The 16,331-nt window shown below is 35.4% G+C and overlaps 1 protein-coding gene across 1 annotated transcript in view; it reads left to right on the top strand.

The window, feature by feature from the left end:
• Nucleotides 1-16,331, top strand: part of ERCC8 (ERCC excision repair 8, CSA ubiquitin ligase complex subunit) — a 64,413-nt gene that overhangs the window by 34,799 nt on the left and 13,283 nt on the right. Inside the window, exons 8-10 of the mRNA XM_047086864.1 lie at nt 606-706; nt 2,237-2,361; nt 11,657-11,854. Coding sequence (XP_046942820.1) covers nt 606-706; nt 2,237-2,361; nt 11,657-11,854 — 424 coding nt within the window. The remainder of the gene's footprint in view (nt 1-605; nt 707-2,236; nt 2,362-11,656; nt 11,855-16,331) is intronic.

Below are 16,331 nucleotides of genomic sequence, written 5' to 3'. Positions count from 1 at the left end.
AGCTGAAATTGATGTGTGATCATGGTATTTTGCCTTTCTTCTTTTCACTTACTTGAGATAAATACAAGGGTCTGCTATCTAAGAGACATTAAATTTAGTTCTTGAATATGTGGCAAAGATAGATTTGCGTATATGAAACCAAACATAAATATATTGTCATTATCCACCTTAATTTTTTCATAAAAAAGGAAATACCAGATTCATGCCAAATGAATTCTTAAAAACAAAAGTAAAATTAGTTACCTGCTTGATTGTCAGAAAACATTTGAATAACAAACAGTAGAAAAGATGTAGTAACAAACTTGCTAAGGAACCAGCTTCAAAGCTGTCCAGTTTTGGAGGAGGAACATGGTCATAAAAACCAGCAGAATTCAGTCCTTGTGATGTAAAAAAGGTTACCTTTTTTTTGCTATGTTTTCCACTGCCTTTTGCTACTATTGACTTTGAATATTAGATGAAAAGGCAAAATACAACAACCCAAATATACAAATATATTTGCACTGATAATACTGAGACCTCTGTGTGCCATAATACTGGAAAGGTTAGGTGCAAGAGTAGTCACTGTCCTACCTATATATGTCAGTGTAACATTTATTTCTTCTTAGTGCTGACAGCAGAGTAAAATTATGGGATGTCAGGAGAGCATCAGGATGTTTATTTACTCTTGATCAGCATAATGGAAAAAAGTCACAAGCTGTTGAATCAGGTAATGAAGAATACATCAATATAGAAACATGCCAATGATAGTATGTTTATATTGAAAATTTTGAATTGAAACTAATTAATGTCTCTTGACAAATTATAAATCTTATGATTTAGAAAAAGTCAAAAGTCATTCATAGTAAATCAATTTCTAAATGTACATAACTAAATCACGATTGTTTTTCTTCAAGATACAAAGAAGCAGGACATTTCATCTCCTAAATTTTCAAATGCAGAAACTTTTCTGAATTAGTTACTTTTGTTTTTTTCCTCCAGTGAGGTCAGCTAATACAAATTCAGTGCCCCTTAGGAAGCTACAGTAAATTGAAGGAATAGTAACATTTTGGGACTGTTGTATGAGAATAATATGTGCAAGTTGTGTTAAATGTGTCAGCTGCTATCCAGGTGACAAAGTGCCTCAGTTGCATTTTTATGATAGAATTTAATATCTTTATGGGATAAAATTCTGATTCAGAATTAGTTCCAGACTAGAAAAATTTTAGAATGAACTATATACAATTTTATGATTGTTTTAATAATCTTTGTAATTAAGCTATTGAGAATTATGCTTTCTCAAAGTTGGTCATTTTGACAGCAATACAAATTTTGGTTGAAACTAGAAGAGGTATTCTTTCCCTATTAAAGTTTTTTGTTTTTTTAGGGGCACCTGGGTGGCTCAATAGGTTAAGCGTCCGACTTTGGCTCAGGTCATGATCTCATGGTTCATGAGTTCGAGCCCTACATCAGGCTGTGTACTGACAACTCAGAGCCTGGAGCCTGCTTTGGATTCTGTGTCTCCCTCTCTCTCTCTGCTCCTCCCCTGCTCGTGCTCTCTCTTTCTCTCTCTCTCAAAAATAAATAAACATTAAAAAAAAAACTCGGGGTGCCTAGGTCAGTCAGTCAGTTGAATGTCCCACTTTGGCTCAGGTCATGATTTCACCCCTCATGAGTTTCAGCCCCATGTTGGGCTCTGTGCTGACAGCTCACAGCCTGGAGCCTGCTTTGGATTCTGTGTCTCCCTCTCTCTGCCCTCCCTGTTTGCGCTCTCTCTTTCTCTCTCTCTCAAAAATAAACATTTTTTTTAAAAAAGTATTTTTAATTGTAAATACTAGTATTATTGATTTTTAATAGTCCATGGAGTGATTTTTAGATTAAAAATAGAATTAGTATAAAAGAAATTTGAAAAGTGTTTAATTTAAAATTTTAATGTCAGGCTATGCATTTAATTGAGTTTGATAGCACAGCTTACTTACTCTCTTAAGAAAAATTATATTTGGCAATATAATTATATTTGGCAATATATATTTTCCTTTTTGGTTTTCCTGTTTTTCTCTATTTTTGTGGTTCTAATTTATATAGCTTATTGTATTCAAATAATCCACAGGGATGAATAATTTTAAACATAATCAACTTGTATATTTTAAGCAATTCAGAGAGTTGTCCTATATTAATATGTTTAAATAACTGTATCATGAAGCATTACGTGTGTCCTGAATACAAGAACTGATTAACTGAATTGTATTTTTCATTGCAGCAAACACTGCTCATAATGGGAAAGTTAATGGCTTATGTTTTACAAGTGATGGGCTTCACCTCCTTACTGTTGGTACGGATAATCGAATGAGACTCTGGAATAGTTCCAATGGAGAAAACACACTGGTAAGAGATTTTAAGTATCTCCAACCTTTTGAATACAAATTGAAAAAATGGATCTGTGACATACACTTAATGTTCTTCTGTAGATTTAACTTTTTTCTTATCTCTGAATCACAGTTTTCTTTTTGTATTTTTCCATTACGTGAACTAATGACACAACACAACCCACCCTACTACCCTCCCACCACATTCTCCCCGTTTAGTGGAGAATTACTGCTCTACTGAGCCACTGTGCATAATGGGAGTGTGCCATAACTCTCAGGTATGTTGGAGAAGAAAAGATTGAGAACAATTGATATAAATTAAACTTATAAGATTAAATAGTCTAATTTTATACTATATATGACTTGTAAACACAGCCTAAAATGAATGTTATAGTACCAGAACATATAGTACTTTAATATTAGAATAAATGTATTTTAAATGTCCTAGATTCTTACTTGGTATTTAATTTCTAATAGTTTTTTAAAATTTATATTATGGGTCTTACCAGGTATGCCTGTGGTTCATTAACTTTCAGAATAAGCTAATAAGTTTGTAATTTGGTGGTAATAGTAGTAGGTAATATTTATTAAGAGCTTATATGTCAGATACTGTGCTAATAAAAATTAACATTTAATATATGTGCTGAAGCATATAGGGTCTTATTTAATCATCACATCAATATTATGAAAGTAGTTACTGTTAAAATTCCCATTTTACACACGAGAAAATGAGACATAAATGGATACATAACTAGTGTGAGTTAAAACAGCTAAAAAACAACAGAGCTTGACTCTAGGTTCCACTCCTATTGCAACAATGAATTACCAAACCCTTTAAAGCATTTATCTAATGCTTTAAGGTAGGTATTGATATTAATCATATTGCTTTCTTTTCTTTTTTTGTTTTTAATTTCATTTATTAATTTAAGTAATCTTTATACCCAACATGGGGCTCAAACTCAAGACCCCAAGATCAAGAATCACATGCTCTTCCAACTGAGCCAGCCAGGTGCCCCATTCCATATTTCTTTATTTAATCATCCTTTCTAACTAATTCTCTTTCAGAGAATTACTAAATTATAATTTAGTACCACTTTTATTACTAAATTATAATTTAATTATAAGATCAAAATTGTTTACACTAGATTGCTAATTTCTCATGTGCTTTATGAAGTACTTCTACTTCTGCATCATATCTCAGACTAGAAACTCAGGCATTGCAAAGTTTAATTTAAAATCTTCCATTCATTATACTGGTACCATGTTTCTAATCAGGCCACACCTTTCTTTTCTCAGTTTATTCATTTGTTTAATAAATATTAAGTACTTCTTTTCCAGGCAGTATTATACAGCAGCAGAGAAAACATAGGAGAGTCCTATCCTCAAGGAATTTTAATTCTGGGGAGAGGAAGAAAGACATCTAACCATCACTCAATAAATAGGTGGATGGATAAATTATATTTTAGCTGTAGCAAGTGCTATGAAGAAAAGCAAAGCAAGGCAAGTAGCATAGAAAGTATTGGGAGGTTGGAGTTGCATTTTTACATAGGGCAGTCAGAGTATGTCTCACTCAGAAGATGATGACATTTGGCCTGAAGGAAATGAAGGAATGCGCCATCAGATATCTGGAAAGGAGAGCATTCCAGGCTGCGGAAGGAAGAAAATACAAAGACTGTGAGGCAGAAGCATGCTTGGGATACCCAGGGAACATCTAAGAGGCTCTTGTGTTGAAATAGAGGAAGCAAGGAGGAGAACAATAGGAGATGAGGAACAGAAGAAACAGGCACCAGATGATATAGGCTTACAGGCCTTTGTAAGGGCTTAGGCTTTTTCTCTGGGTGAAATAGCCACTAAAAGCCTTTGAGTGAAGAAGTGATAGGGTCACTTTGGAGAGGTAGGTTGGCATGTGCATCAAAGGTGAATGTGATAAGTATAAATGGTATTGAGTTTATATATAAAAATTGTTAATATGATTTTATTCCATTTTCTCTCCTTGAAGATGATACTCAGACCTTATAGGTTTTTGCTAGCAAGTCCATTTCATGAATAGTGTGTTTAGAATGTAATACATTTTAAAATTGACTTGATGTAAGTAAAAGATGACTAGAGTAATCCAGAAACTCACCTTCAGAGGACAACTGGGGACACTGATCCCAGGAAAAGCAATTCTCAGAGGAAACACGCTGTTTTCAAATATTTAAAGCATGGTCCGACAGAATTGGAAACCAGTTTTAGTCCTGCTATTTAGTAATTTGGGACATTAGTCAGTTTGTTTAAGGTGACATTATGAAGGACTATGGTAAGAGTTTCAGTGTCTCCATCTTGTAAAGAGGGGTTATTATGTACCTAAATAATAATTTTAGGGATACTAAAAGAATGTCAAAAGTAGTACTGTACCTGTTAAATAGTAGGTATACCATAAATAACTTTTTATTGTATCATATTGCCTTATTAGGACCCTTGTTAGTTTTAAAATGATATATATGGATTGTGTCCATCGGCAACAATAGAATTTGTACCATTGACATACTTTGATAGTACTCTTAATGGTATAACCTCTTCACCCATTGTATGCTTTTATGAATTCAATAATTCATCACTTACATACAACACCCAGTGCTCATCATAACAAGTCTCCTCCTTAGTACCCATCACCATCTAGCCTATCTCTCACTCACCTTCCTCCATCAACCTTCATTTTTTTCTCAATTGTTAACAGTCTCTTATGGTTTGTTTCTCTCTCCTCTTCCTCCCACCTCTCCTCATTTCTATTTTGTTTCTTAAATTCCACATATGAGTGAAATCATGTGGTATTTGTCTTTCTCTGAGTGACTTATTTTGCTTAGCATAGGACATTCTAGCTCCATCTATGTCATTGCAAATGGCAAGATTTCATTCTTTTTGATGACTAATATTCCATTGTCTGTGTGTGTGTGTGTGTGTGTGTGTGTACCACATCTTTATCCATTTATCAGTCAATGGAAAGTCAATTTGAGCTTTCTCCATAGTTTGGCTATTGTTAATAATGGTGCTGTAAACATTGGAGTTTGTGTGCCCCTTTGAATCTGTATTTTTTATCTTTTAGGTAAATCTTTATGTTTTTTCTTTTGCTTCCCTTTTGCTCTTAAGAGGGATTCATCTTTTACATCTCCATTATCCTTTTGCTCTTCAGTAGATACTTCTAAATCTTTAAAATAAGTATCAAGAAAAAAGACATAAGTTAAATAAGAAAAGTTTATTTATGGGGCGCCTGGGTGGCGCAGTCGGTTAAGCGTCCGACTTCAGCCAGGTCACGATCTCGCGGTCCGTGAGTTCGAGCCCCGCATCAGGCTCTGGGCTGATGGCTCGGAGCCTGGAGCCTGTTTCCGATTCTGTGTCTCCCTCTCTCTCTGCCCCTCCCCCGTTCATGCTCTGTCTCTCTCTGTCCCAAAAATAAATAAATAAACGTTGAAAAAAAAAATTAAAAAAAAAAAGTTTATTTAATCTACTCCTAACCTTAAGGTTGTAAATACATTTGTTTTCTTCAGAAAATTCTGAAGCTTATTTTTTATTATCTTTATTTTTTTAAGTTTATTTATTTATTTATTTATTTATTATTTTTTTTTTAATTTTTTTTTTTTTTTTAACGTTTATTTATTTTTGGGACAGAGAGAGACAGAGCATGAACGGGGGAGGGGCAGAGAGAGAAGGAGACACAGAATCGGAAACAGGCTCCAGGCTCTGAGCCATCAGCCCAGAGCCTGACGCGGGGCTCGAACTCACAGACCGCGAGATCGTGACCTGGCTGAAGTCGGATGCTTAACCGACTGCGCCACCCAGGCGCCCCTATTTATTTATTTTGAGAGAGAAAGAGCAGGGAAGGGGCACAGAGAGAGGAAGAGAGAGAGAATCTTAAGCAGGCTCCATACTGTGAGCATGGAGCCTGACTCAGGGCACAAATTCAAGAACTATGAGACCTGAGCCAGAATCATGAGTTGGAAGCTTAACTGACTAAGCCACCTTGGTGCCCCTGAAGCTTATTTTTTAATGTGGTCTTTGAGTAATTTTCTTTATTTTTGATTTGGGGATTAGATACTCTGCTTCTTCAGAGATACTTTTCATCCTCTTCCCCATTGTGACTAAAGGCTCTGAATCTACCTCAATAGCTTTTGCTGCTTTTGTTTTGTAATGTGGTATATAAAAACCACATTGTCACATTTTCCACTCTTTCAATCCAGCTGTGAGTAACATTTTTGGGAAATAATTCTTGTGATAAATTATAAGCAGTATTAAATGTATAAGGATTCTGAGAAAGTGAAGAAATTTTTACTTACAATATTTTTTAAAAAATTAAATTTTAAAAAGACAGGGGCACCTGGGTGGCTCAATTGGTTAAGGTATGCTGACAGCTCAGAACCTGGAGCCTGCTTCAGATTCTGTGCCTCTCCTCTCCCTTTGCCCCTCCCCACTCATGCTCTCTGTCTCTCAAAACCAAATAAACAATGGAAAAAAATTTTTTTAATTTTAAAAAGATATATAAGTGCATGCTTCTAGTAGATATATTATTACTTATATCTTCTGTACAATACTGTCGTGAACCTAGGTTTAATTAAAGATTAATTTCTTATTTTTAATAAAAATGAGATTAAAAATCGAAATTCTCATGTTTTCTTCTAATACCTTAATGGATTATTTTGCAGTCTTCTTGAGGTGTGTGAACCGTACTCTGGAAACCATTGCCTTAGAGAACGTAACAAGTACTTATAGGGAAAATTTACAGAGAGACAGCTTTTGGCACAGCAAAAGAACAAAAAATTTATAGTAGCTATTCTGGTGTTGAATGTTTTAGATACTGGTATTATCATTCACTATTACCAATGTCTAAAACTGGGAATCTATCCTTTATTCTTCCCTGCTCTTTATCCCACCTATTAAATCAATTAGACATCCCCTTAGTTCTTCCTTCTTCATTTTTTTTCATATCTGTCTTCCCTTCCTGCCTCACTCTGGGCCCTCATGATTACTCCATTTAATTACTCTAACATTCTAACTTGTCCCAAATTTATCTCCCAGTGGAAGTCTTTCATTGTTTCCTCAGTGCTTACAGGTTATTAAAACCGAATGCTTTTGCCCGTTGCACACAAAGCCTTTATAAGTTGTATCTGCTAACTCACCAGCTTTATATCTTGCCACTTTCCCATTTTTTTTCTCTGTCCATACTGAACTACTTAGAGGTCTTAAAAAATACCTTGCTCTCTTGCTTTTCCATTCTGCTGTACAAACTCCAGACCTTGCTTTGGAATACTGTTCTCCGTCCTGTCCTGTTTCTCAGATTTCAGGGTTCATCTCAGGCACAACTTCTCCTTAACTCCTCTAGTCTAGCTTAGATGCCTTCAAGTACCCAGTGCTCACTTATATTAGAATGCATTGTGATCATCACTTAATGGAATGAAGGAAAAATAATTTACAACATTGTGGCATAGTGGTTTTTGATTAGTGTAGTCTAGATTCACTTTCTGATTCTGTCATTTGCTGGCCCAAAGACCTATGAGATGCTGACTATCTCATAGTATTGTTTTGAGTATTAAATGAAATAACACATGTAAAACATTTAGCACTTTGTCTGATATTTACAGCAAATGTTGATGTTCAGTAAATGTTACCTATCATTATTATGATTATGCTGATCATTGTTTAATAATAGAATGAGCTGCCTTGTGATGGAGTCTGTATCACTACAGGTATTCATTTAGTGACCAGATGTATGTTTCCTGGAACAATAAAAGGGATTCATAAGATAGGGAATTGGATTTGCCATCATCCTGTCCAAAGTCCCATATCATCCTCCCCTATCAAAATCTTTTCAAAGTCTGTATGTATCACCTTTAACACATCATAGCCAAAAGTAGCCTCTTCCTCTACAGTACTTTCATAATAATAGACATCATGCTATTTATCAAACATTGCTTTTTATAGTAAGCATACATAGTCATAAAATGGGAACTTTAGACAGTCACCTAGTATAATGTATGACACATAGTAAGCAATAGTAAATGATAGATTCCTCCTTTCCTTAACCTGTTATTAGAACTTTATTCCACAGGTATTAAAAATTTGGTAATTCCAAATTATCATCAAAATATGTATCAAAATATTGATAATTTTTAGTCCACAAGTGATTTGACCGTAGCAGTGATTTATGAAGATTGATGGGATAGTAAGTTACAGAATGGTTTGGAATGGGGACACCTAAGAAGAAAGATGTGTCAGAGAGCTGGTTCAATCTTCGTACCTCATTCATCACTTCCCAGTTCATATTTGAGAAGGAATATAGTTAGGTAGATCATCTGATGAATGTGAATAAGGTCATCACAGTCAAGCAGTTCAGAATTTTTCTAGCAGGAACAGAGTGTTTGTAGTTGAGAAGATGTGTGGTTTTTTTCCCCACACTCCTTGTATACATGCAACTATTTGTAGAATGACACTATATTCTATGAACCATTGCGCCTATATGATCAAAGACACAAATGAGAGAATGTTGTACTTTTAAATATATATAGGAATTAATAAATCTAGGGACTTAACTGGATACCTTTATGTTCTAGGTGTTCTCATATGTGTTATTTCATCTGGTTTTTCACAGTAACTCTGGTAAATGATGTTATTTCTGTTTAACAGATTAGAGTAATGAAACTTGGAGGCTAAATCATTCATTAGCCTCCATTATAATCATTCATTATCATTATAATCATTCATTATCATTACTCATAATGGGCAAAAAAAGAAAAAAAAAGAGAGAGAGAGAGAAAGAAAAGGTGACAGGGGGGTGGGGTAATGGAGTGGGTTTCTACAACCCAGGTCTCCAGACTGTAAGTTTAATATTCTAATGTTTCATTTTGCCACTGCTGTGGTGGGATAGCTGAAGGTGTATGCTCATCTCTGTCACATGTGAACCTGAAGGGTGGGTGAGGCAAGTGTGGTATCCACACATTATCAGCACATGTCCATTTGCACCTCAGTATTTGTTAATATAGAAGTATACACACACACACACACACACACTCACTCACTCACTCACTCACTCCCAACTAACCTTTCTGAAAAGAGGAAAAGGTAAATTACTGTCTAAACCCTAGTATTAACTATAGGTAAGGGAGACATAGGTGATCTTCATGCTCATAATTCTCAAATGATTAGCTACTCATTTTATACCTACCCTAAACTGCTAAATCTAAATTATCAGCAGGAAGTAAACCTATCAATTTCTTTTTTTTTTAATGTTTATTTTTTATTTATTTTTGAGAGAGAGAGTGAGAGCGAGTGAGTGTTTGGGGAGAGGCAGAGAGAGAGGGAGACACAGAATCTGAAGCAGGCTCCAGGCTCCAAGCTGTCAGCACAGAGCCCGACGTGGGGCTTGAACTCACGAACCATGAGAGCATGATCCAGGCCGAAGTCAGACACTTAACCGACTGAGCCACCCAGGTGCCCCCTGACTATCAATTTCTTTAGCCCAAAGCTTCTCACATTTTGATGAGCCTATAGGTCACCCAGGGATCTTGTTAACATGAGGATTCTAGTACAGTAGGATTGGGATAGGAGCTGAAAGTTTGCATTTCCAGTTGCTGAGGAGATGCGGATGTTGTTGGGTTTGCACCTTTCGCATATAGTTGCAGAATTTTTATTGTCCTAAATCCATAATTATTTATATAGAGTTGCAGTTGTATACACACTGTGTTCTCTGCTTTTTTTACACATTAGTTTTATCCTTATTTCCGGCATAATTTTCATAATTATGGTTTTTAATTACTATATAAACTGAAGATTTGTTATAACATTATTAGGGATTTACATCTATTTTTGGTTATTTTGCCATTCTAGATAATGCTGCCTTGAATTCCTCTGGGCATATAGGTTTTTGCTGTTTAATTATTTCCCTAAGATAAATTCCCATGAGTAGTTTCTTGGTCAAAGGGTAAGAATATCTTTCTTGCTTAATGGGTACAGAATTTCAGTTTTGCAAGATGAAAGAGTTCTAGAGATTGATGATGATGCTTGCACAAGAATGTGAATGTAATGTCACTTAACTGTACACTTAAACATGGTTAAGATGGCAAATTTTATGCTGTATGTACTTTACCACAATTAAAAGTGTTTTGAAATAGGGTCACCTGGGTGGCTCAGTCAATTAAGTGTGAGACTTCGGTTCAAGTCATGATCTCACAGTTTCTGGGTTTAAGCCCCACATCCGGCCTTCTGCTATTTGCACGGAGCCTGTTTCGGATCCTCTGTCTCACTCTTTCTCTGCCCCTTTGCTGCTCTCTCTCTCTCTACCCTTCCCCTGCTTGCTCTCTCTCTCTCTCAAAAATAAATAAAACGTTAAAAAAATGTTTTAAAATAAAAAGGTGATTCCCCACCCCACCCCCCATAAAAAACATTTTGTATTTTGTTGCATAATAAATTGGCCTTTTAGAAGAAATAGCCTAATTACAGCGCCACCAACATGTTTATCTCACTTGTAACAGTATGCAGTATTTTGTGGTTTCTTTTTTTTTAAAATTGTTTTAATGTATATTTATTTTTTGAGAGAGAGGGAGACAGACAGAGCATGAGCAGAGGAGGGGCAGAGAGAGAGGGAGACACAGAATCTGAAGCAGGCTCCAGGCTCTGAGCTGTCAGCACAGAGCCCAAAGTGGGGCTGAAACTCACAGATTGCAAGATCATGACCTGAGCCGAAGTCGGACGCTCAACTAACTCAGCCACCCAGGCACCCCTAGTTCATAGTTTCTGGAAATGTTTGCTAAATCATAAAATGATTATTCATGGTTGCCTTAATTTGCATTTTATTTCTGTTCTGGCTTAACATTTGATTTTGTGGATTTTTTTTTACTATTTGTATTTTCCTCTTATATGAAATGTACATTTATGTCATTGGCCCTTGTTTCTATTAGGACATTGATCATTTTCTTTAGATTTAATACAACCCTTTCTGTTGTATGTTATAATATTTTAAGTAAATATTTCTTCTAGTCTTTGTTGTCTTTTTTTTTTTTTTTTAAATTTTTTTTTTTTTTCAACGCTTATTTATTTTTGGGACAGAGAGAGACAGAGCATGAACGGGGGAGGGGCAGAGAGAGATGGAGACACAGAATCGGAAACAGGCTCCAGGCTCTGAGCCATCAGCCCAGAGCCTGACGCGGGGCTCGAACTCACGGACCGCGAGATCGTGACCTGGCTGAAGTCGGACGCTTAACCGACTGCGCCACCCAGGCGCCCCTTTGTTGTCTTTTTAATTCAGATTTAAGAAATGAGTAATGCTATGATTTTACATCCTACAGGTAAACTATGGAAAAGTTTGTAATGACAGTAGAAAAGCATTGAAATTCACTGTCTCCGATGGCTGCAGTTCAGAATTTGTTTTCGTGCCATATGGTAGCACCATTGCTGTTTATACAATTTACTCAGGAGAACAGATAACTATGCTTAAGGGACATTATAAAAGTGTTGACTGCTGTGTATTTCAGTCTCATTTCCAGGTAAGAATGTTACTTAAGGGAATTTAAAATGTTCAGTTAGCTAGCTTGCTAGGCTAGTTGTATATAAAAGAGTAAATTGTAATTTCAGTCTGAGGAATTATACTTTTAATCCACATTTGAGCTAGGGTTTATGTAATAGAGGATAATATAGGATAAATTTTTAGATAGTATGGGATATTTGTATGAGTCAATATAATATTGTGCAACTTGACTGAAATAAGTCTTTTCTTCTGCATATGGGCTCCATTTATTTGGCAGATGAAAATCTCTAGCAAATTAAAATAATGTCTTACAGGCAGTCTTTTGGGAAAAGCTGTAATACTACGTGTCTAATCGCAAAATATAGTTTTTGTATCTTGATTTATGTATATGTGAATCTGTCTCAGATTTTCTTTTATTTTCTGCCAGGGGCTAGTCAGATTGCTTTTGAGTTGATGCAATTTACATAATTTCTTAAATACCTATGCTTAAAAACCTATGGATGTTTGTTTTAACATCCTGACCTTTTTCTTTCATCTTACCAAGGAATCAGGTTATTTTTTTCAGAGAATATTTGCGCAGATTACCTCCTGTGTTCCTTTAAGTGAGTCTCTTATAGAGCAAGAATATTGGTATTTTCCCTATTTTGTAGGTAAAGAAATTGAGGCTCATGAGAATTAAATACTGATATAATGAACATTATGGATTATTAGAGCTAGGAAGGATTTTATCACCTGGTAAAGCTCTTAATCGTTTATTCTTTACTTAATTTGTGTCTGACACAGTGCTTATTTTTCAGCCAGCACACATCAGTATGCCAATAGCCAGTATTAAAATATTCAAATACATATCTTACTGTTTGTTAAAGAGCTGTTGCACCAAGCCCCCTAGGTGGCCTCTAGCTTCACCCCCTCTCCTGAGGCCTCCTAGATTATACCTCAGCCCAGCAACTAACAGGGACCTTCAGGACCCTGCTCTCACTCTATGGCTATTATCTCTTCTGATTGGTCAGTATCCTGATGTAAGAGTTAAATATTTTTACTTTTTATTTTTTTATTTTTAATTTACATCACAGTTAGTTAGCATATAGTTCAATGTTTTCAGGAGTAGATTCGAGTGATTCATCCCCAATGTATAACACCCAGTGCTCATCCCAACAAGTGTCTACCTTAATGTCCCTTACCCATTTAGCCCATCCCCTCCACCTACAGCCCCTCCAGCAACCCTGTTTGTTCTCTGTATTTAAGAGTCTCTTATGTTTTGTCTCCCTCCCTGTTTTTATATTCTTTTTGCTTCCCTTCCTTAATGTTCATCTGTTTTATATCTTAAATTCCTCATATGAGTGAAGTCATATAATATTTGTCTTTCTCTGACTTATTTCACTTTTCATAATACCCTCTAGTTCCATTCACATTGTTGCAAATGGCGAGATTTCATTCTTTTTGATTTCCAAGTAATACTCCATTGTATATATATATATATATATATACACCACATCTTCTTTATCCATTCATTTGCTGATGGAAATTTGGACTCTTTCCATACTTTGGCTTTTGTCATTAGTGCTGCTCTAATTTAGTTTTACTTCTGAGAGAAGACTAAAACACCAGAGAAGTGACATGACTTGCCCCAAGCTGCAAGTAATTATTCATAGAGCATGGTTATCTATTCAAAGAAATTCTTAGAATACTATACCTCTGTTCTTGTGCAGAGCCACACAGAGATACAGCTAAGATTTTAAACTGGGTATCCTGACTATAAATTATTGCTTTCCGCCAAATCAGAACTTCCTAACAGGTGTGCCTATAATGGACTAGAAGTGTGCCAAGATACTGATGCCCACCAGTTCCTGGAATAGCTGAGACAAGCTGGGACACCCAGGAACCTGAGGCAAGTTGCCTCCTAATACCATTTCTCTAGGCGTTGCGCACTCCTATTTGAATCATTGCACCATATCAGAAAGCTTCCAACTCTTATCCCATTATATCTATTATGATTTTTGAAAAGGAAAATAATTATAAGTCTCAAAAATAAAATAGGATAATACTTTGCATCTATTTAGCAGCAGAACCCTTTTCCAAATTAAATATTATACAGAATTTACTATCTGAAGACAAAATTGATATTTATAGTAATTCGATCATAAATATAAAAATCTAACAAGATATATGTAACATCAAAATAGATAATGATAATAACGGATTTTACCCATTGACTAAAATAGGAATCCATGAATCCATTCAGGTATAAGTAAGTAAACTAATAAATTGGAAGTCTAATGAGGAGTGGGATATTGCCATAGTCCCAGAGTACCTCCCTGCAAAATATTAATTGCAAAGGTAAAATGTGTACTTTTATCTTGAAGAAGCCTGACATATATTACCTTAATTAAATAATCAAAATTAGTAACCCAGTTACATGATATTCCTTCTGTGATAGTACTGACAAAGCTGCATCACCTGAATTTAAGCATGAGGAAACAAGAAAATTTGAAGGACATTCCACAAAATAACTGGTGTGTATCTTCAAATTTCTCAATGCCAGGAAAGCCAATGGGGAGAGTGAAGAACTATTCCAGACTGAAGGAAAGTTAGAAGACATCACAACCAAGTGTAGCATGTGATTTTAATCTGGACCCTTCTGCTATAAAGGACATTTATTCAGACAATTGGTGAAACTTGAAAGGAGTCTAAGAATTAGCTGGCAGTAATACATGGTGAATTTTTATATTTTGCTGGATACATTGTAATTGTATAGGAGAATCTCTTTATTCAAAGGAAATATATACTCAACTGTTGAGGATTGACAGGACTGGTTGTCAAGTTAGTCTCACATGTTGAGTTTTTTTTTTAATCTAATTTCCCAAATGAATACCTACACTTATCCCCAAAACTTCGGTATTTCAAATTTTTTCCATTTAATTGAAGTCTTTATTAGTCATTCTAATTTAAGTGCTATCTCTTGTAAGCTGTCTTCTTTGAACATCTACAGAATTTCCTTTGTACCAGTGTGGCAATACTTAACCACATATTGCCTTGTAAACTTATCTGACCAAGTTACCTTAGAGATATGTGTGTGTGTGTGTGTGTGAGAGAGAGAGAGAGTGTGTGTGTGTGTGTGTGTGTGTGTATCTTGCCTTCTCAGGAAATTAAATTGATCAAGGGCACTGAACATTTGAAAATATCTTTGCATCATCCACAATTAGCGTAACTATATATTCTAGATTTAACAATGCAGTCTATAGAATTTTGTTCCCTTTGGGAAGTTTGATAATGTACAGCTAAATCTAATTTACTTTAATATTTTTACATTTATATTTCCTATAATAATTTTATTATCTTATTTTCCTTTTATCTAGAAACTTTCCTCTTTTTTTAGAAAAATATTAATTGTATCGTGCTTCAAATAGTTTTTGAGATGAACAATAATAAAAAAAATAAATAATTGCACCAGCAGAGCAGGAAAAAAGTTTACTATTAGAAATGTTTGCATAATTGGGATAGGACTTCTTCCACCACCGTTCCCTTTTTAAAATTTTTTCAGGGTTACTTCAATGAAAAATCAAAGCATACCTGGTGGAAGGTCCATCTAGTTTTTTTCCCTCACACTATGACTCTTTGGTTTATATCCTCCTTTTGCCTGTTGATACTGAATATTTGCCCATGTTGTTAAATGTTCTTAAAAAGCAAATGTAATGGAGGAAGAACAAATATTGTTAAAATGTCAATACTACCCAAAGCAATCTACATATTCAATGCAATGCCTGTCAAAATAACACCAGCATTCTTCTCAGAGCTAGAACAAACAATCCTAAAATTTGTATGGAACCAGAAAAGACCTTGAATAGCCAAAGCAATCTTGAAAAAGAAAACCAAAGCAGGAGGCATCACAATCCCGGACTTCAAGCTATACTACAAAGCTGTAATCATCAAGACAGTATGGTACTGGCACAAGAACAGACACTCAGATCAATAGAACAGAATAGAGAACCCAGAAATGGACCCACAAACGTATGGCCAACTAATCTTTGACAAAGCAGGAAAGAATATCCAATGGAATAAAGACAGTCTCTTCAGCAAATGATGCTGGGAAAACTGGACAGTGACATGCAGAAGAATGAACCTGGACCACTTTCTTACACCATTCACAAAAATAAACTCAAAATGGATGAAAGACCTCAATGTAAGGAAGCCATCAAAATCCTCGAGGAGAAAACAGGCAAAAGCCTCTTTGATCTTGGCCACAGCAACTTCTTACTCAACTTACTCAACTTCTTGCCTCTTGTCTCCAGAGGTAAGGGAAACAAAAGCAAAAATGAACTACTGGGACCTCATCAAAATAAAAAGCTTCTGCACATTGAAGGAAACAATCAGCAAAACTAAAAGGCAACCGACAGAATGGGAGAAGATATTTGCAAATGACGTATCAGATAAAGGGTTAGTATCCAAAATCTGTAAAGAACTTATCAAATTCAACATCCAAAAAACAAAGAATCCAG

This window comes from Lynx rufus, unplaced genomic scaffold (genome assembly GCF_022079265.1).
Source record: "Lynx rufus isolate CCGP_SWC_20201006 ecotype Redwood Valley unplaced genomic scaffold, mLynRuf1.p SCAF_1, whole genome shotgun sequence".
Lineage (NCBI taxonomy): Eukaryota > Metazoa > Chordata > Mammalia > Carnivora > Felidae > Lynx > Lynx rufus.
The sequence above is the reverse complement of the archived record's forward strand: the minus strand, read 5'-3'. Positions and strand labels throughout refer to the sequence as shown.